This window comes from Dermochelys coriacea, chromosome 4 (genome assembly GCF_009764565.3).
Source record: "Dermochelys coriacea isolate rDerCor1 chromosome 4, rDerCor1.pri.v4, whole genome shotgun sequence".
Lineage (NCBI taxonomy): Eukaryota > Metazoa > Chordata > Testudines > Dermochelyidae > Dermochelys > Dermochelys coriacea.
In genome coordinates, this window is record NC_050071.1 from 133,238,340 (window position 1) to 133,260,776 (window position 22,437).

The following is a 22,437-nucleotide window of genomic DNA, read 5'->3' on the forward strand; positions in this document are numbered from 1 at the left end:
CTCTGCTTTGCACTACAGACTGTCCTGTGTTGGTGAGCCTTGATCATTGGGATATCCTGATCAGCAAACAGGTGAGGATGCTTGCCCATCATTGCTAGACCAGCAAGGACCCCAGGCTGACACATGTGACACATACTGCTTTGTCGTCTTTTCCCTTGTGTGTTCCTTCTGCCCGCCATTGTTTGCCTCCTGTCCTCTCTCTCTCTCTCTTGCTTGGCCTGGTCTTTTCACCTAGTTCTGAGACCAATTGCACACAGCACCAGCACTATGAGATCAGACGGCACTGCCCACCCTTAAGAGGACCAGTAAAGGAGAGGGCCTGACCAGACTAGCTAGATTGCATCCTAGAATGGGAAAGTGAGCCAGGGTCCAAAGCAACAGCTGTTGCGGCCAACCTGGCAGCTCAGAACAGCCGTCCATGACTGACTAGCCACTTTGTCTCCCAAGAACCTCCACAAAAGTTGTATTTCCCCCACTGTGAGTAACATATCTCTTCTCCTTCTTGTGTCTGTCTGGTCTGTCTTGTCAAAAGCAGGAAAAGTAACCACCATTCACAGCAGTCAATGCAAAATTCAGCCGCAGAACTAACCTTTTCTCCCCTACTTAATTGTTTGACCAAACAAGAGACTTTGATATCCTCTCTCTGAAAATGAGACTGTAAGTTTCAATTGAGTTGGTTTTGCATGATTATTAAATTTGAGTTTCAAAATGCCTTATGTTTTGTTTCCCTTTTCTCTTGTACATCCTAATCAATACATTTCCAAATTTTGGCATGAATTTTCTAATTCGAACACCTGAATCATGCTTAACTGTTTTGTGTTGTACAGTGGTAGGGTCATGTTAACACCTTTGATTATAGGGGCCCACTTATTCCATCAAAATTAACACATCAGGCCCTGTGGGCATGTATATCGTTAAATGAAGTCTGTGTCTCTCATGAACTTTGAGATCCACTGCTGCCTTAGAGCATGAGTAGCCAGAGAGAACTGAATCTTCATGAAGCCCACATTAGGAACAGTTTTCTCTGTCTTAGTACTACGTATGTTTGAACTGACTCTGATCTCAGTTACACTGAGGTATATCAAGAGTAAATCTGTGACCTTACAATGGATTTACACTGGCGCCAGTGACAGCAGAATCTGGTATATTTTCTGTATCCTATTTGTCTACGCATTTACACCATGACTCTGTAATATAATATAAATAAAGGTTTCAGCTACTATGTCATGTCATTGTGATTCTGATTGGTTTGGTAATTGGAATTTGATCTGCTCAACTGGTATTCTAATTTTTCATTTGTAAATGCTGTTCTAAGTGATAACTGGTATTTGCTTTGGTAACTGGTTTGATAATGGATAATTTCCTATATTAAATTGGTATAATATATGAAATATAAAAATAAAACAATAAAATAACAACATAAAATAAAAATAATATAAATAAAATGAAAATATCACTATAAAATTTTTAAAAAACCCATAAAAATAAGGTAATATAAAATACATTTTAAAAAAACAGGAAGCTGGTGAGCTGGCCAGCTGGCAAGTCATCTGGTCACCCTGTCCACCTGGTATGCCACCCGGGGAGCTGACCCCGCCCACCAGGAGTAGCTCTACCTATTTTGCTGCCCCAAGCAGTCGCTGCCAAATTGCCGCCATGGCAGGAAGAGCGGCGGGGCTGCCACTGAATTGCTGCTGCGGGACACAGACTGCCACCTCATTCTCATTGCCGCCCCAAGCACCTGCTCGGAAAGCTGGTGCCTGAAGCCGGCCCTGCTGCTCATGCAGGCAACCAAGGGAGCTGGGAACCCGGCCATCCTGGTTTTGTGCCAGTTTACTGGCAGGCAGGCAGTGAGAAGGAAGGGTGGCAGGAAACCAGGTAGGCTGGCCAGATTGCTTGGTTTCCATCAAGAGTTTCAACAGAATTGTTTCGTTCCTACGGAATATTTCAATTCTGTCAAATCTGCATTTTCAGACACAAAACTGTTTCATGGGAAACATTTTCAGCCAGCTCTACTTGTCAGCATAGTATATGGGTGCCCCACAATCTAGAGGTGTTACTCAACTATGTGATCACTTCTTCATGGTGAATGTAACAAGCTTTGAAAATAATAATGATAAAAGGTTTAGAAAACCTGACCTAGGAAGAAAGGCTACAAAAAACTGGGCAAGATTAGTCTTGAGAAAAGAAGACTAAGGGCGGACCTGATAACAGTCTTCAAAAAAATTAAGAGCTGTTATAAAGAGGATGGTGGTAGGACAAGAATTAATCAGCTTACTCTGCAGTAAGGGAGATTTAGGTTAGATATTAGGAAAAACTTTCTAACTATATGGGTAGTTAAACTCTGGAATAGGCTTCTAAGGGAGATTGTGGAATCACTGGCATTGAAGGGTTTTAAGAAGAGATTAGATAAAAACCTGCCAGTGATGATTTAGGTTTACTTGGTCCTGCTTCAGGGCAGGGGGCTGGACTACATGACCTCTCAAGGTCTCTTCTAACACTACATTTCTGTGATTCTACCTTTAACTAATGAACGTGGAGGCCTGAAGCCCTTTGGACACCCTAACCAAAATAAACAAAAATGTAATTTACAATAAGTAAGAATTAAGCCCATTTAGATTTCAAAACTGGAACCAAAGCACCTGAGTCTCTTCTCATTTATGTTGCTGTCAATTCGAGTGACTAAACTGAAGTCAATGGGCCCTGTTCATAGGGAGCAGAATCAGACCCAAAGTCCAAAAAGCTCAACACAAAATGCAAAACCACACAATGCATAAAGGCAGCAGAAACAAGTAAGCAGCAATCAAAAAGCTGTAGGTGCTTTAAAATGTGAATCTATTCGGAAAGAACGCTGTGTGAAAATGACCTGGTGGGATTGATTCCATGTTTATTGTCTCCCAGAACCAATTTGCTCAGTGTACAAATAGAAATATTTTTTGTAAACCACCAGCTATTCAAACTTAAACTTGAGCCGAAAATTACTTGAAGTGTTTGTCCAGACTCACTCTACAGAGCCAAAAAAGGAAGTAGAGTCAAAAGGTACCATTTTTACGTGTTCACTTTTCTAGCCATAACAACACTTTAACTGCTATTGTAAGAAGAATCTGAAAATAAAGAATGGGTTTTGCATTGCTTCAAGGAGCTATTCTGGAAAACCAGAAGCCAAAATCAGGAAAGGGTGCAAAGGAGACCGACATATCATTCATCACTTTCTCCTGGGCTAGAGAAAGGACTGTTGAGGACTGTTTCAGCACTGGTGACATCAAGTGCATGTTCACGAAATAAATAAAAAGGAAACTGAGACTTCAAAACAAAACGATGTGTCATGCTGTCTTCTTTATTTTGGTCATAATAATACTGTCTTCCTCTATCACATCTTCCATCGGAAGATCTCACAGCACTTTACAAACATAATTTTAGCTTCACAACCCCTTTTATTATCCATATTTTATACATAGATCTATTATTTAGGAATCTACATATGGATTTAGGTGCCTAGTTTTAAACTGCAGCTTTTGAAATAAATTACTAGCCCCAAGGAGAGACAGAAGTTAGTGGCAGAATCAGGAGCGGAACTCAAAAGCTGCTGACTCCCAGTCCTGCTGTCATTTGAAGCAGTCACACTGTTCCTCATGGATTTTGTACCATCCTATGTTATTTTTATTACTTGTGTCACAGTAGCACCTGGCTGCCTGGCACCTGGCTGCCTGACCAAGACTAGAAATAAGGTGTACATTTTTAATAGTGAGAGTAATTGATGATTGGAACAATTTACCAAGGGCCATGGTGGATTCTCCATCACTGGCAATTTTAAAACCAGGTTTGGATGTTTTTCTAAAAGCTCTTCTCTAGGAATTATTTTGGGGAGGTTCTATGGCCTGTGTTATACAGGAGGTCAGACAAATGGTCACAAGGGTTCCCTCTGGCCTTGAAATCTATGACAGATCATGTAGTCTTCTGCTGTATTTTGTGAGGGTGCATTTGCTTTGTTGTGTACCTAGAAGTGTCCTGATCCCATACCAGTTCATGAGGGTGTTGGTAATTGCTATATTATTTCTACACAGACAGAAAAAGTTATTTCCTGGAAGTTTACCAAAGCAGTAAATTGAAGTGGGGTGAGTCATAGTGTTCTCTGGTGAGAGCTAGTCTATTGTTGTAAAAACATGGAATTTTTTCCACCTCCACACATATATGCCTAATTATATATTTTCTAGCTGGGGATGGCCAGGCTTCTGTGTCTTAATCTTTTCTGATGTAATGATGATTAAAAACCTCCATGTATATGAGGAGCCTGAAATGAACTTTCGCATCCAGAACCAACGTTCAGGTTTTGAATGGCTAAAGGCCATTTTCAGCTTCTGGGGTTGGGAGTCGAAACTAAACCCTGACTGTGTCTTTCCCCAGAAATACTCCAAAACAGAACATGTCTTATTTTTTCCATACTTTTTTCCATTTTTCTTCATGTATGGATGTCCTTTCAATTATGAAGCCCTGCAAGGTATTCACAGCTGGCATTCTTTTGGAGACCAAATATCTTAATCTAGGATAAAAGGATATATAATCTACAAGTGGACTCGTTCTCTAGATCTGGATACTACCAAAGTTAGAATTCAGGGACTGGATTCTTATCCAACCCCTAACAATTGTGTAGATTTGAATTTGGCTCTAATACATGAACCAAAATGAGGGAAATCTCTTGAGAACAGCTGTTTGTTTATTCTCCCTTTTTGTTTTCTTTATTCTCCTAATTTCATTCTTTCCTCTTCTCCACTTCATTTTCTGTCTTCATTTTCTCCTTTTGAATGGTTTCCTCATGACTGGGCAGTTTGTATAGAAATGCCTAACAGGAAAGATCAACTACATATGCTGATAATAATACAATGGCTACTCAACTAAAACTGCATAATCATTCCATGAGTCTCAGTGAAAGCCACGTATTGAGAAAAATTAGGTTATCAAATGGACCCTGGCATAAAGCTCATGGCAGGCAATGTACTTCTAAAGCTAATGTGAAATGGTGGGGCATGTAATCCCAGGGCAAAATATAACTTCATCAAAAATTGAGCACCAGAAGGCTTAATTTAGCATTTAAGACTTCATTCTGATCTTAGTAACACTGGCATTGAGTGAATGGATTAATTTGAGATGTGCTGGTGTAAAACCAGTATGTTTATTTTGACCTTAAAAAGGGTGCTTACACATACACTTTCTCAATTTGTACTAAGGGAGCAGTTGTCAGACTCCTGTGACTGATCATTGTTCTTGCCAATTTGTAAATTATTCTGTCAAACTGGTAAACTTGGAAAATCAGTTGTGGGTGGGAGTAAATTCCTCCAAGTTGTAGTTGAACTGTAATTTTTCAACACAAGAATGTAGTCATCACTGGTGTAAACTTCATCTATATAGTCTGTGGATGGGATTTTCAAAGCTGCCTATGTAATATAGGCATACAAATACCACTGAAAACTGATAGGATTTGTGCTGCTAAATCATTTAGATACCTTTGAAAATCTCATCCTCACTACCTAGAAAGATTCTGAATCAGATCCTCATCTGGTATTCATCGGTACAGATCCATTGAGTTCAGTTGAACTAAAGTATAATTCCAGTTATCATAATCCCCTTTATCCGAAAATCCTATTTATATGAATCCAGTGTGTCTCCTCCCCCCCAGTCTGATGTTAATCACCCACTATTAACTTCCCTACTAGTGTCTTACTGCCTGTTAGCCTTAATCAGCAGCTTTGTATTTGTATAGCAGTTTTGACCCATTTACCTTAAATTACTGAGACCTAATACCATTTTAGCTGATTTTTCACTCTTCAATAAAGTACAAAGCATTAAGCAAACATCAGCACTACTCTCTTTGTTCCCTGTATTTCTATATCAGTGACATTGCAAATTGCTGAAAATAGCACTTCTGTATATCTGAAAGCCCAGTTATCCAAAAGTTTTGAATGTCTCTCACGCCATTTGGACAAATGGGCATGCACTGTATTTACTCCAGCTGAGAATCTGGCAGGTATGTCAACAAATGATGGATGACTCAACATTCAAAGGTTTAGAGGTTTTGAGGAGAATCTAGAAGTTTAGAATCTCATCCAGACCTTACCCAAACTGCTTCAGTGTGCAAAAACTGGGCTGCAAATCTCACAAGAACAGCCTTTCTTGTGGTTATTTAAGCATTTCCTCTTTCAGTACTGGCCACAAGAAGTGCAGAGGTGCATGAAACTTGGGAGAAAAACCTCAACCTTTAGCATTCCTCCCCAGAAATTCAGTTTGAATTTTGGTTGAATTTTGATTACTTAATTTATCCAAACATGTTTGCTCACCCCTAAAGTCAGTTAAATCAGTAAACCTCACGGTATACGAGGACTATGATTAGCAATTATTTTTCAATTCATTTCAAAATCATTTAATCTCCCATGTTGACAATGATTATGCAACTTGTGTGTTGTGACTGTTGCTGATTATGCTGATCATAATAAACACATTGTTGCCTCCATCTGTTGTATCCAACTGTTGTCTCTTGTTTTATATTTCCTTTGTTCTTTGGGGCAGAGATTGTTTTTTGTTGTTGTATATTTGTATAGTGCCTAGCACACTGGACCCTGATTCCTGACTGGGGCCATTATGCACTACTACAATGCAAATAAATAGATACATAACCTTTGCTAGGTAAATGTTTTATGTGAAGACCACTTTTCACTTTGCTTTCTGCTGATCTGTTGTCAGTAATCAGTATGCCTTTTAATAGGGAACACTAGGTTTTATCGTTGGGCCAGTATTTTTTAAATTATTTTTATTAAATTCAAACAGGGAAATTAGGAGCTCTGTGGGTAGGGTGACCAGACAGCAAATGTAAAAAATCGGGACAGAAGTGGAGGGTAATAGGAGCCTACATAAGAGAAAGACCCCAAAATTGGGACAGGTTTCAGAGTAGCAGCCGTGTTAGTCTGTATTCGCAAAAAGAAAAGGAGTACTTGTGGCACCTAAGAGACTAACAAATTTATTAGAGCATAAGCTTTCGTGAGCTACAGCTCACTTCATCCGATGAAGTGAGCTGTAGCTCACGAAAGCTTATGCTCTAATAAATTTGTTAGTCTCTAAAATTGGGACAGTCCCTATAAAATTGGGACATCTGGTCACCCTATCTGTGGGCCAATTTTCATTTTCTTTCCTCTGTTTAGGAAAGTTATTATTGGTTTTTATTTTCATTAGCTATTAGTTATTATTGGTTTTTATTTTCATAAACTTATGGATGGCAAAGTCTGGCACAATACCAGGAAACTCTTCGTTAGAGATCAGTCCTAACTAAGGACTCAAGCCAGCAAGATGCTGGGCACTTTGGTGTCCAGATGGGATCTAGGGTTGCCAACTCTGATTGAGGCTATTCTGGGAGATCCCCCCCCTCCCCAACATGATGCAATGTCCTTTTTTTAAACATAGCCTATTCAAATCTCCTGGATCGCTTTCGGTAGTCACCGGGAACGGATGCCAATTCTCAGAGGCTCCGGGCCAATTCCTGGGGGGTTGGCAACCCTAATCTGATCCACCCAAGCACTTGAACTTGACTTGAATGGGTCCACTCGGATGATTACACTTTGGCAAGCGTTCAAGAGTTTTGCTGGCTCAGGGCCAGGCGGTGCCACACGTTGTAGGGCTGAGTCCGAAATGGAGCCCAGAGGGGTTGGGCTGAACTGATGGTGCAAGGAGCCTCACCCCTGATTTGGTCTGAGGCTGGGATGAAAATCCCGCCTCTGCCCCCTTCTCCTTTGGCCCTTCGCCCTCGCCTCTTCCCCTGCCCCGCCCACTCAGCCTGCTCTTCCCTCCGCCCCGCCCGCTACCACTGAACTACAATCCCCACAACCCCCTGCGTGGCGGGGTCCTGCCCTCAGCTCGCGAGGACCCCTCCCCGCCAGCGGCGGAGCCGCCGCGCAGGGCCGGATGTGGGATGGGTGGCCGGGCCAGCGCCGGGCCCCATATCCCCGTGGCAGGGCGGGGCGGCCCAGGCAAAGCCGGGTGCAGGGGCGGTTTTGGCCTCCGGCGTTCTCGCTGGTCGGCTGCCTGCCTGCCTGCGCGCGCGCCCGCCGGGCTCCCCGTGTCATTGGGGAAGGAGACGATGTCTCACTGCAGCGGCGCCTCCCGCCTCCTGGGCCGCCTCCTGCTCTGTGAGTACCGGGCCGGGCCCCGCGCGGGCGCTAGGTCTGGCTGGGAGCCGGGGCTGGGGGGAGGCCTCAAGGGCCCCCCCTCCCCCAGCTGGGCAGGACCCTGGGCCGGGGCCTTACACCGGTCTGGCCTGGGGCTGGGAGACACCCCAATGTCCCTGCCCCTCCCAGGGCCTGGCTCGCTGTCTCCGGGCCCCGCGGGGCTGGGCCGGGCCCCGGCTTGGTGCCTCGGGCTTCTCCTGGGTCTGCCCCGGGCCGGGGGTCCCCCGTGTGTAGCTGCCGCCGGGGGTAAGAGGAGGGCGCGAGTCCTTCGGCCGCAAACGTGACGTCCCCGGTTCGAAGCCATCCCTGGCTCCGGCCCCTGGCGGGTTTCAGCCGTGCAGCGCCGAGCGCTTAGCCGGGGAAGCTGGGATCATTCCCTCCCTTCGAGGGATGGATGGATGGGGCGGGGCAGAGCAGGGAAGCGACTTTCCGTAGGCTGGTGGCAGAGCCAGGAAAAGAGCCCGGTTCTCCTGCCTCCCAGTCCATGCTCTGGTCGCTAACTTGCTTATCAATATCCTCTTCGAGCGGCTCGGGGTGTGTGTGTGTGTGTGTGTGTGTGTGTGTGAGAGATCTCTCTTATTGGCACAACTTCTGCTGGTGAAAGAGGCACGCTCTTGAGCCCCACACAACCCTCTTTCCGGCCCGGAAGGGTATTCAAAGTCATGTCTCCGTGCTCTGTCAGGCAGTCTCACAGGAGTGTTCAGCCCTCAGTGGGCACTTCCCATGGTACCGGCGAGGTGGTCTTTTAGCAAAACTTCGGAGCTGTTCAAAAAAAAGTTGCGTGCGATGGTTCTGCAAACTTTTCCTTCTCGCGCTTAACCCCTGTTGCTGACAGTCTGTATTTTTTTTAAAAAAAGAGAGAGAGAGAGAAATCTGTGAGAGTTATAAAGTTGGGTAAACGTGTCCTGGAGAAAACATCCTTTGTAGGACATCGTTGTATAGTACTGTAAATGGTGAGCAAAGTGAGAACATGCAGGTCCAACTGTTGACGGTGCTGGGTCGAGCAGTGCTAGCCAGCAAAATCAGAGGTGGTCATCTGTTGTTCTTTCTTAAAATACCTTTTAATTTTCCTTTTCTCTGTTTGCTGAAAGTCCTGTATGTCATAAGGCCAGCACTGAACAAACAGGGGAGTTTCTAGAGAGGATAAGAACAAATGGTATTTCTTTAATGTCCAAATTCATGGTCCATTTTGATCAATTTCACGGTCATAAGATTTTAAAAATCATAACTATCATGATTTCAGCTATTTAAATCTGAAATATCATGGTGTTGTAATTGTAGGGGTCCTGACCCAAAAAGGAGTTGTGAGGGAGTCACAAGGTTATTGAAGGTTTCAGAGTAGCAGCCGTGTTAGTCTGTATCCACAAAAAGAAAAGGAGGATTTGTGGCACCTTAGAGACTAACCCCTTTGTTTGAGCATAAGCTTTCGTGAGCTACAGCTCACTTCATCGGATGCATGTGGTGGAGGTTGCAGTACTGCTACCCTTATTTCTGCGCTGCCGCTGACGATGACGCTGCCTTTAGAGCTAGGCAGCCAGAGAGCAGTGACTGCTACTGGCCGGGATCCCAGCTTTGAAGGCAGATGTGCCTCCAGCAGCAGCGCAGAAGTAAGGATGGCATGGTATGGTATGGTATTGCCACCCTTATTTCTGCACTGCTGCTGGTGGGGCACTGCCTTCTGAGCTGGGCGCATGGCCAGCTGCTGCTGCTCTCCGGCTGTCCAGCTCTGAAGGCAGCGCAGAAGTAAGGATGGCAATACTGGACCCCCCTAAAATAACCTTGCAGCACGTCTCTCACTCCATACCCTGCAACTCCTTTTTGGATCTAGACCCCCAATTTGAGAAACGCTGATCTCCTCTTTGAAATCTGTATAGTATAGAGTAAAAGCACACAAAAGACCAGATTTCACGATCCGTGATGTGTTTTTCATAGCCACAAATCTGGTATGGTAGGGCCCTAATAATAACTAAAAAAATTATAAACTTTATTTAAACTTGAAAATCTCAATTCTGCCTGTAAACTTTATGTGGTTATAATAGTTACGAGTAACACCTAAGATAACTATAACTGAAAGAGATTCGCAAAAACATTCTCTTTGCCTTTAATTTGTTTACTTTGCAGTTGGCAGCACTGTGTGTAGCAAGTTTCGCTGTATCCCTGTGTAATAAGTTAAACACAGATCCTGTAGTGAGCACTGAATGGACAGATTGAAGTCAATGGAGGTCTGCCCAGGGATCTGCTCTTTTGGAATCCATTGAAGAATTGGTCCCTTAGTTGTCGGGCTTCTATTCTAGAACTGATAGCATATGGACGACTAGGCCCCCTGAATTCTTTGGAACTCCATGCAGGTGCAGCTACTCTGTTAGGAACAACACTTTTAAAAATAATATTTTAAAAAACAAACTGCCAGTTGACAAATTCAAACACCTAAAGTTCCAAATGGGAGGGCTTGGTAAAACTTTTTATCCAGGAGTCCAAGCCTCTGTATCTGCACCCGAACAGCATATGTTATTTTGGTAGTCATCCAACACCATACTCCATCATACAACTCCACTTAACACTGATTCTGTATCAACATCACGTGTCATACAATTTCACATTAACCTGGTCCCTTTTCCACAGGGATTTTGAGGCTGAACATATTTTTCTGTATAAAAACAGTTAATCTGCTCTGCACAGGGATACAAGAATGATTTTGATTGTAAGTTGCTGATTTTGATTGTAAGACAGGTACAAACTTATATTTGTTTGTGCTTGATGATCTTCCAACATGCCCTTGATTATATTAATTATAAAGAATCAGCATTTAAATCCTGGTGTTGTGAAATAATTTCTGTAAAATGCTAATGAATGGCAAACTAACTCAAAGGTTAGAAATTGTGCACCACTTATATATGGAATGTTGAGGCATTAGAGACTGCTCATGTATGTATGTAGATAAGCACACACTGTATTGTAAGTGAAGATCTTGAAATGAGTCAGGATTCTAGTGGGAAGGGACATCATGTGAGAACTTTTTTTTTTAAAGCCCATCGCCTTTTTTAAAAAAAAAAAAAAAAAAGCTAGACATCCCTGGAATAGGTAGGAGATTGATATAATTTATAGAAAAATATGAGAAACTTGTAAGGTTGCTGTTTCAGCTACAAAGTTACTTTGAATAACATAGTTATAACATTATGTTATGTAATATTATATAAATATATTCAGGCTTTCGGATTTATAGGACAACTATAACAGTGGCCATTTTTGGGTTTCCTTTCTCTTGGCATGAAGGGGAATGATTACGCAAGATGGCTATCTGATATAGGGCTGACCAGCTCAGCCTATCCTAGCTAAAGCACCTACTATTGAGGTGCTTCACTGCCGTATCTCAGGGTGGCCATGGTGGTGGTTGTTGCCCCCCCACCCCATCCCACATCCATTCACGATCTGCAAACATGGTCTGCGGACATCCACTGATATACTAAAATTGGACTTCAAAAAAGCAGACTTTAAGAAACTCCAAGAACTGGTAGGTCAGATCCAATGGGAAGAAAATCTAAGGAAAAAAAGTAGTTCTGAAGAGCTAGCAGTTTCTCAAGGAGATGATATTAAAGGCAAAACTGCAAACTATCCTGATGGAAAGGATAGATAAGGATAATACGAGGACAGAATGGCTCCATCAGGCGTTCTTTAATGACTGGAAAATCAAAAAGGAATCCTACAAAAAGTGGGAACATGGATGAACGGATGAGGAGTAGAAAAGAATAGCACAAGCATGTAGGGACAAAAATCAGAAAGGCTAAGACACAAAATGAGTTATACTTAGCAAGAAACCTAAAGAATCTCTTCTTATTGCCTTAAAATACATTAGGAGTAAGAGAAGATTAAATAATATTTAGGTAAGAGAGATGTAGTCAAGTTGGCAGGGCCTGATTAAAGTCATCCTAGGGTACTTAAGGGACTAGCTGAAGCAATCTCAACACTATTATCAGTTACCTTTGAGAACTCATGGAGGACAAGTGAAGGTCCCTTAGGATTGAAGGAGGACAGCTATAGTACCTATCTTTAAAGGAAGAACAAAGCGGACCTGGGGAATTATAGACCGGTCAGCCTGACTTGGATACCTGGAAAGATACTGGAAGAAATTATTAAATCCGCTTGTAAGTACATAGAGGATAATAGGATTGTAAAGCATATCCAGCACAGATCTGAACAAATAATGCCAAGCCAACTTAATTTTCTTTTTTTGACAGGGTTACTGGCATACTCAAGGGCGGCAAGCTCTAGAAGTAATATATCTTGATATCAGTAAGGCTTTTGGCACAGCCCCACATAAGTCTCATAAGCAAACTAGAGAAATGTGGTCTAGATGAAATTACTATAAGGGGGTGCACAACTAGTTGAAAGTCTGTACTTAGTAGTTATCAATGGTTTCTGTCAAACTGGGCATATCTAGTGGGGTCCCGCAGGGGTCAGTTCTGGGTCCACTACTGGTTAATAATTTTATGAATGACTTGGATAATGGAGTAGAGAGAGTGCTCATAAAACTTGCAGATGATACCAAACCTGCAAGGGGTTGCAAATGCTTTGGAAGACAAAATTAGAATTCAATATTAGGTTGGCAAATTAGAGAATTAGTCTGAAATCAACAAGATGAAATTCAACGTAGGTAAGTGCAAACTGCTTCATTTAGGAAGGCAGAATCAAATGCACAACTGCAAAATGGGGAATAACTGGCTAGGCAATAGTACAGCTGAAAAAGATCTTGATTATAGTGAATCACAAATTGAGAGTGAGTCAACAATGTGATGCAGTTGCAAAAAAGGCTAATATTCAGGGGTGTATTCACAGGAGTGTTGTATGTAAGATGTGGGAGGTAATCATCCCGCTCTACTCAGCACTAGTGAGTCCTCAGCTGGAATACTGTGTCCAGTTCTGGGCACGACGCGTAAGAGATATGTGGATAAATTGCAGAGAGTCCAGAGGTGAGCAAAAAAAAAAAAAAAATAAAAGGTTTAGAAAACCTGACCTATAAGGAAAGCTTAAAAAAAAAAAGCTAGCCATGTTAAATCTTGAGAAAACTGAGGGATATCTGATTACATGTGATGACTGTTGAGACCCGTTATACGAAGGACTGTGATCATTGTTTTCTGTGTGCAATGAAGGTAGGACAAGAAGTAGTGGGCTTAATCTGGAACAAGGGAGATTGAGTTTAGATATTAGTGAAAAGCTTCAAACTATAAGGATAGTTAAGCACTGGACAGAACAGGTTGGACAAATATCTGTTGGGACGGTCTGCTTTTACCTGGTCTTGCCTCAGCCAGAGTGGTTGGACTAGATGACCTCTCGAGGTCCTTTCCAGCTCTACATTTCTATGGTTCTGTGACATGAGGAAGATTGGTGTCAGCCTGGAAGATGCACTTGACAAGAGTGCTTGGAGATGAGGAACAAGAGCTGCTGATCCTGATTGACAAAACAAGGCAAAGGTGAAGAGGAAAGTGGAGTACTGCATGTATTTGGAACACCAACTTGCTATTCAATAAACTATTTAAAAAATCTTCCCAGCCCTCTTGCTTTTATTATACTTTCTTTCCCTTCATATCATCACTCCATTTTATTTTTTTTCTTCACATAAGAGGGTATGGTGTATCTTTTCCAAAGTTGTCTTCTGCATGTTTCCTCTCATCTTAGAGTGGATTGATTTAAATCACCAAGTGGAAAACCTCAATTTTGAAGCCTCAATTTTAATCTACTTTTCCATTTGTACTTCAGATCTTTTCTAAAGAAAGATGCATTGCCTTTGGTTGATATAACCATTAAATCATGTTGATTTGCACCTACATAGAGCCTCTCTACACTAGATCTAGTGCATCTTTTTGCTACTCAGGAGGATACGCTATAATTATATACGTTTATTTAAGCAATTGTATTGCTCAGTATTTTCAGATTCTAATTGTACACTCTTAGTATGTTAGAAAATGGTGAATGATGTATTGCTTGGTTTCAGAGTAGCAGCCGTGTTAGTCTGTATTCGCAAAAAGAAAAGGAGTACTTGTGGCACCTTAGAGACTAACAAATTTATTAGAGCATAAGCTTTCGTGTATTGCTTATTCACTAAATTGATGTTTTGCTCATGATCTGTCAAGTTGTATTAATACGGTAATTGGAATTTAAACAGAAAACGGCATAAAATTTTTTATTAAACAAAACAAGCCCTTAATACAGAACATGACCTGTTGTGCCGTACTTATAAAGTTAGAGGTTTTTTCCCTGATTCTTTATAAAGAGAAGCAGCTGTTGAGTTAGTTTTTGATAGACACTCATGGATTCAGGGCTTTTTTTTTATTGAATGTTTTAAGAGATTAGAATAAATTTAGGCTTTAACATATTCTGTATTAAATTCAGATTTCATTTTTAAAAGGTTTAGTTTTAAAAGGAGAAAATTATAATTTTAAATAACAAAATCTGATGGGGGAGATGGTTTCCAGAAAACTTAGGTTGTTATCCACCCTGTCCTATCTCCCTCACGTGATAAAGAGCTTGGAGATCTTATTGGTCATGAAATAGGCCAAGGACTAAACCTAGCTAAAGGGATATACAAAAGATTGGGTTTGAGTGGCTATCCAGTAGCAATCCCTCTGTTCCTAGCTGATGGGGGTAACTCTGTTTAGGGGCTACATTTTCCAACCAGTAGGTGTCTGATATTGGAAGCCTCTCTCCATTACCTTATGTAGATTTTGGAGAGGAGAAGGAACAATCTTTTCTCTTCCTATTTGTGCCCTCCCCCAAAACCTCCTGACTATTTCAAAGGGATGTAGGAGGAAGAGTTATCCTCCTCTACCTTTTTGCCTACCTCCTGGCTATTGGAATAACAGTGTGGATTTGCTATTCTACCGTTAATTCAGCTGCTGCAAGGGAATGTCTTTGCTGCTGTGCCCCGCCACACTTCTGTATTTGATTCCTCTTAATGAATACACCCTGATCCTGAATCTGCAGTTGCTCAAAGCTTTTCCAAGCAGCAGAGAATAAAATTCTCCTGATTCTTGTGGACACCTATGAAATGAACAAGGTTCTAAATAACAGCAAGGAAAGCTGACAAGACTCACTGTGTTGCAGCTTTTTAAAGTAGTAGAGTAGCAGTGTCAGTTGGAGCTGTCTGTACTGAAAATATCTCTTGTCTTCACTGGACATAGCCACTTAGGTTGCTGCACTGTATTAAAACTAGGCTAAGCTGTACTAGTGCAAAAGGCATACGTTTAACAGCACAAACAAATTGTCTGATGTCTAGCTAACAGGCTTCAGACCTTTTCTAGTAGAGTGAAAAATAGCTATTCTGCCATTACTCACAAAAAGCTCTGTGTACTTAACTTACATTAGAATACTTTAACTCCCAATAAACTGGTCAGCTGAACTGGTGTTAGAACTGTGGAGAGGCCGTGTGGATACAGACCTTACTTAGAAATCAAGACACGTGTTCTGTTCCTGGCCCTGACTCTTCACAACTGTGAATTAGGGATGTCACTTTACTTGTCCATTTCTGTTTCCCTCTTATCCTAACTCTGTCCTGGTTATTTAGATTGCAAACTCTTTGCAGCAAGGATAGTTGCATTCTATGTGCTTATCACAATGGGGTTTTGATCTTGATTGGGGCTGTGACCCAAGAACCTCTGGAAGTCAACTGGCAGAGGATACAGAGATCCCCTGGGTTCACCAAAGGAATGTCATGTGAGGTCTCTAATGAAAGCCTATGGCACAATGATTATGGTCAGTATACCAGTTATGTACAGAAAATGTGAGGAGTTAAATGTGTATATATACTAAAAATTATGTTATCTAGCTCTTTAGTTAAAAGCAGATCACACAAAGGTAACATTTCTGGAGACGCCCTTCTCCAGGATAGGTGGCGGGAGACCATGTGGTCCACCATGAAGATGGTATGCTAGTAGACTTATATGACATGCTAAGTCAAATGCTAATGAAGAACTTGTAGAACCTTGAGAAGGAAATTAACAGAAAGAAGTAAACAACTAGGAAGGCGGAGGAGAATGGTAGTTTCAGGTGAACATCAAAGGTCTGTTCAGGTATATTTGGGGGTGCAGAGACACATCTTGGTGTCCCTCACTGAGGAAGTAAATTGACAGTGGGTTGGCTTCATGAAAAGGGATTTCAGCCAGGCTTGGCTGAAAAGCTGGAAAGCCCTTGGAGTAAGCTATTTTGTAGGAGATAGGGGAATGCCTTGTTAGTTAAGTTTAGTCTCTAGAAAACGTGATAATTTTGTTTTATATGCAACCGTCTGCTTCCAGTATTCTCACTCCCTATCACTTGAATCTCTGCTCTTTGATAAACTTATTCTTGTTTTCACTGTGTAAAAATATATGCTGTGTGTGAAGTGGTGATCCTGAGTTGAATCTTACAAGCTGATGTGCCCTGTTCCTTAGGGACTAGAGCATCTAAAAGTTCTGTGAGCGTTAGGCATAACTGGGGCTGGGCACTCCAGAGGGACGCTCAGAGGACACGGTGGTTGGTGTGTGCCTATCGGAGTCAGGCCTGGAAGGCTCAGCAGCTCTGCTTATGTTGCCAGAGGCTGGTGGTTTCAGGGAGCTGATCCATGGCAGGCATATACAAGACTTCCTCATGCTAAGGGCAGGTGGTGGTGATTAGGTGCCTCAAAACTCTGGATACCCTGGGAAAGTGGGTTACAGGAGCTTCTAGCACTACTGAAATCCTAACAGTAAGTAATAAGTTAGGATTAGGATTCATGGTATTTCCCAGTATAGAGAAGATCTTAAACAATAAATATGGGGCCGCCTTATGCCATTTTTACAGTCACTTTTTGGACATGGTTAGGATAAGCAGACCTTTGCCATTTACTCTTCAGATACAGTGCGGGGGCCATTTAGGGATCTGGGGCAAAAATCTTTGTAGACTGAAGTCAGGAAGTGAAGAACATTTCATTGAACCTGCTGTAAGGATTAATAGGATGTGGGACAATGCCTACATTAGACCAGTGTTTTCCCAAATGCGGCCACGTGCCACATGCAGTTACCAATCACTTTTCTTGCGACCAGGACAGCATCCTGAGTGGTCCCAAAGTTGCAGCTCCTTCCTTCCCTGTTGCTACTGTATACCGCTGCCTTGGTGTTTGCTAATGCTGCCAGCAGAGGTTGGTGCCCTGCACTGCCTCTGGAGACATGTAGGCACGCGGGGGGAACCTTGGACTCCAGATGGCCAGTGAGTTCCTGACCCACCTTACTGGGGGTTGTGGGACTTTGGGGTCTCTCCCTCACCCCCACAGTGCTTGCTGTGCGGGGTCTTGCCCAGGCTGAGTAAGCCTGCTGTGAAAAGGGATATTTTTATGTTTTGTTAATATAACTTTTTACAGCAAACTTATTAGTGCAGACTTCACGCAGACTTGCTAGCTGGGTTGGAGGCTGTGAAATGTGATATTAACAAACATACAAAATTCACTTTTCACAGCCTCCCAGCCAGCTATCAAGTCTGCTGTGAAAAGTGATATTAACAAACATACAAAATTCACTTTTCACAGCCTCCCAGCCAGCTATCAAGTCCCCTTTCCTTTTAGTATGCAGTCTCTGTACTAATTAGTTTTCTTTAGCTATATATCTTTTGGGTGTTGAAAGCAGTGAGAAGAGGCACATGCAAGCATTCTCTTGCTGAATTAGATGGAAAGTGGTGACAGTGGTGGTGATGGAGGGCCTTTCTTTTCCCCACAAGTCCAAGCATGATTTTAAGTTTGTGGTTCCTAAGCCCCAGCAGCTAGGAAATTATTGGAAAAAGCCTCTCTAACTGAATCTTTAGCCTTGAATGATCCTTCTAGATGTTTCATATTGGCTAAGGTGTAATATATGTATATACTCGAGGCTGTGTGGTACCTTAGCTATTGGGACCGAGGAGCTAGCTCTATTCCCTGTTCTGAAATGCCTCACTCTGTGGTCGTGGTTAAGTCTTAGGCCATGTTTTTAGAAGTGGCCTCTGTTGTGGGGTGTATTTTTTTGAAACAGGGCCTGACTCTTCACATGCTGAGTACCCACACTTAGGGTTGCCAACAACTGTCTAATTGCACAAACCCAAATGCCCTGCCCTGCCCCTTCCCTGAGGCCTTATCCCTGCCCTGCCCCTTCTCCAAAACCCGCTTACTCCAGGCCCCCACCCTCACCCACTTTCACTGGACTGGGGCAAGGGGTTGGAGTGTGGAAGGGTGCGGGCTCTGGTCTGGAGTGTGGGGCAAGGGGTTCAGAGTGTGGGAGACGGCTCCAGGCTGAGCCTGGGACAGGGAATTGGGGTGCAGGAGGGAGTGTGGGGTGCAGGCTCTGGGAGGGAGATTAGGTGTGTGGGGGGGTTTGGGGTATGGGAGGGGATGACGGGTGCTGGCACCAGATGGACGGTGCTTACCTCGGGTGGCTCCCGGAAGCGACTGACGTGTCCGGGTCTAAGGTTCAGGAGTGACCAGGTGGCTCTGTGTGTTACCCCTTCCTGCAGGCTCCGCCCCCACAACTCCCATTGGCCGCGGTTCCTGGCCAATGGAAATTGCAGAGTTGGCACTCGGGGTGGGGGGAGCACGCACAGATCCCCTGCGCCCAGGAGCCAGAGGGATGTGCTGGTTGCTTCTGGGAGCTGCCGCCTGGACTTTTAGCAGCCTATTAAAATCTCCGGGATTGATTTCAGTAGCCACTGGGAGATTGATTCTGGGAGACTCCCAGCCAGTCTGGGGGAATTGGCAACCCTACCCACACTCCAGACAAAATCAATGGGAGCTATAGGTGTTCAGCACCCCTGGGAATCCAGCTGAGGTATCTAAAGTAGGGCACCCAAAATTAAAGCTTTCTGAAAATCTGAGTCTCAGACTCTGTCCTTCCCTTATGTAACTGTAGAATGGAGTCGCGTTTGATTCATGGGGTGTTGAAAGGCTTAGTTCAGTAACATTTGTAAGGTCATATAGAAGGGTAAAGTAAGATTCTAGAAACACAAGAGATTAACCTTTTTATTATTTTTTTTAGTGCAGCAGAATGGAGTACGTCACTGTTCCTATTCAGCCACACGGAAAAATCTTAATATCAATAAAAATACAAAGGTTATTTGCCAGGGTTTTACTGGGAAACAGGTACGTATCTTTGGTATAGATGAAATGCTTAGTATAACCTTCTTTAAATGGAAAAAATTGAGTAGCCAAGAGATTTAACAGGTGTTCCATATTTTTGGTTTCATTTGTTGTGCATATATGTGTCCTTCTAGCAAATGCAGAATTTTTAAAAGCTGAGTTATCATATCACTATTTGCATTATTTAGCCTTGTCACCGCATCCAATATAAGGTATTTCTTCAAAAAGTTCTGTGAGGAAAATGTGTGTTTTCCGCTTTGAATTTTTTATGCTGAATTATCTTCTGGATAAAGGGAAATGTTTTTCATTGATGAAGCAATTTGCTTCAAGCATTGTGTGTTGCTATGCTGCAAAACCATATCCTGTATATAATTCTGTTACTGTTTGATGCCACTGACTTTCATCCTTATTTTGTTTAGAACCAATCCTCCATGGTATGTGTTAATTGAAGCTTTGTGACCTCTGAATAAGAAGTTGCCTCTTGTAGTCACTTTATTCTTTGTATTTTCAATTTCTGACAGCAACCTGGAATCCCACTGTTTCCAATCCAATTTTTGTCATCTTAATTCATTTAATCCTTCTTTCACATTTCCTCATTCAAATGTGTAACAATGAGAGAGAGACTGCATTAGATAGCAGAAGTGCATTGAGATGAATTAGCAGCAGCTGCCAATATTTTTTTTTGCACTTGATTATCATGTTTGTGAACTGTTAAAGCTGATTTGAAATATAAAATGTGGGCCTTTGCTATGTTGTCTGAAAATGTATTGGCAGGAGAGAACTAACTGAACTATTATCTTGTGATTTGGAGCCTAACTGCTTTGATAGAAAAGAAAAAAGGCATGCTGTATTCTGAAGGTCATTTAAAACTTCAATGTGCACTGTAAAATAGCTATTCATTATGTCCACGTGTCACATTATATTACTTCTGTGGGAATTCTGCGCCACTGCCCGTTTGCAGAATTCATGTCCCCCTGCAGATTTCTTTGCTTCCCTGTCATTTTCTGAGGGGAAGCAAAGCGAAGCTATGGTGGGGGGGGGTGGTGGAGTGGGGGCAGGGGGATGCCTATGGGTGTAATTTTGTGGGGGACATTGCCCTCCCAAGCAGGCAAGGTGTGTAGGGGCACACTGGGTCATGTGCCACTGCCCCTCATTTCTGCGAGTGCAGAGCTGCCCAGCTGAAGGAGGGTGCCACTTGGATGCTGCCTCCTGGGTACTAGTGCCGGTCATGTTCCTCTTCTGTGTGCTGGGAACCATCCTGTTTTTTGAGCAACAGTGAGTGCCAATGGGGGAAATAGGAGAGGGGGACAGGATGGGGCAGGAGGAGGGAGATGTGAGAGTTAGGGAAGGGGGATGGGGCAGGAGATAGTGAAGGGGGAATCATGAGGAGGGGCAGGAGCCCAGCATGCAGTGTCCCCTTGGTGGCAGCAGCTGGGGCTCCCCCATTTAAGCAAGCCCATCAAATCCCCCCCTCGACAAGCCTCACCCCCCTGCACCTGGACCAGTTTGACAAGTCCCCCACACCCAGACCCCTATCCTATGGAGCCCCAACTAGCTGCACCTGGACCCCCACCCCAGCAAGCTTCACTCCCCCAGCACCCAGCCCTGTCAAGCCCCATCTCTCCCTCTTCTACCCCCCTTCTTGGTGACCCTCAACCACCTTCCTCTGGACCCCCTCGCATCTGGAAACACCGCCTTTCCCCCTCAATAAGCCCCTGTGCATCCAGGTCCCCCACTGAGCCACTTGCACCCAGATTGCCCCACAGAGAACCCTCTTACCACACACTTGGATCCCCTCTACACTTGGAGCCTGCTGGGCTAAACCTGCCCGCTCACACCTGATGTGCCTGGTGCAGAGGGGCAGGGACCTGGGGTGTTTTTGGGGCAGGCCTAGCCCTTGTGCTGGGTCAGGGTTAGGTGCAGTCTTGTGGCCAAGACCATGTTCAGGGAAGTGTGTGTTGGGGGTGAGGAGGGCTGCAGGATGATTTTGCACCTCTGTGCAGCCAATGGCCGGGGTTCCCCACTGCCATGCTGTAGCCTCCACATTTATTTATTAACAAATAAAATTCTGCAAATTTTATTTTTTTGGTGCAGAATTTCCTCAGCAGTAATTATATATTGTGTATCTATAGTGCAAATGACCTCTAATTATAGCCTTCATTTCCATGTGAATACCCAGAATTGTTTTTTCTGTTCATAACGTAATTAATTTTGTTTGAATTCTCAAAGGAAAGGTTTGTATGCATCATGCTTGTGCATCAGTTTTTTTGTCTTCATACATTTTCAATAGAAATTTATGCCCTGAGTTTTGGGCCCTTAATCTCACACGCTTTTTGTGTTAATTAAATTGATCCCACTTTTTATTTTTGTGTGTATGTTATAGTTCATTTTGTAATTCCTTTGCTTGATAATGAATTCCTTTATTTTAACAATACTAAACTCCATGGGGTACAGAATGCTGTGGGCAGACTAATACCTTTCTCCAGAGAGTGAGATCTTATCTCCCTCATTCTCCACTGTTTTTTCACATACAACAGTTTCCCTCTTGACTTTCAGATCTCTCCAAGAATTTACTCCACTTTTCCCCTGTCACCCTCCTTTCCAGGCACATGCTCCTCTGCCCTCATTATTCATTTGTGCTGCCTCATTTATCTAGAAACTTTGCACCTCTTTGTTTCCCTTCAAGATTGAGATCACTCCCTCTCTTCTAAATCTCATTCCAAAACTTTTCTCTTCTCCTCAGTTTACTACGGTAAAGTTGCTTTGGTTCTACATAGATTATATAAACACAGGAACATGTTAAGAGCGCCAACAGTTTTAATAGCGAATAGTTGGGTTTCTTTTTTTAAACAATAATTTGATTTAGAATATTACACTTCTTTAGAATGTTCGATAAATGTGCTGCAATTTTGCATACATTGAAATGAGCCTTTTAGATGGCATACATAAAACTTGTAGTTTATATTTTACTCTGACTTTGACATATGCTTCTAATTTACTTTCTCTTGTTGGCATATATTTTATCTTAATTACAGTTCCATAACATGCCTTCTATTTTTTTTTTTTTTGAAGGTGTATAAAAGTGTTCTTGCTTGCTTGCATCTGAAGTTTCCTGTGCATCTCTTA

The 22,437-nt window shown here is 42.9% G+C and overlaps 1 protein-coding gene and 1 long non-coding RNA gene across 2 annotated transcripts in view; one reads left to right on the plus strand and one right to left on the minus strand.

The window, feature by feature from the left end:
- Nucleotides 1–1,031: 1,031 nt before the first annotated feature.
- LOC122459746 lies at nt 1,032–20,922 on the minus strand. Its single transcript, XR_006280622.1, has 3 exons — nt 20,911–20,922; nt 9,044–9,046; nt 1,032–1,775 (listed from the first exon to the last, which is right to left on the minus strand). It is a non-coding gene; the product is annotated as an uncharacterized LOC122459746 (long non-coding RNA).
- The window catches only part of SUCLG1 (succinate-CoA ligase GDP/ADP-forming subunit alpha), a 31,512-nt gene continuing 16,991 nt past the window's right edge, over nt 7,917–22,437 (plus strand). The window contains exons 1-2 of the mRNA XM_038400373.2: nt 7,917–8,171; nt 19,211–19,314. Coding sequence (XP_038256301.1) covers nt 7,955–8,171; nt 19,211–19,314 — 321 coding nt within the window. The 5' untranslated portion in view covers nt 7,917–7,954. The remainder of the gene's footprint in view (nt 8,172–19,210; nt 19,315–22,437) is intronic.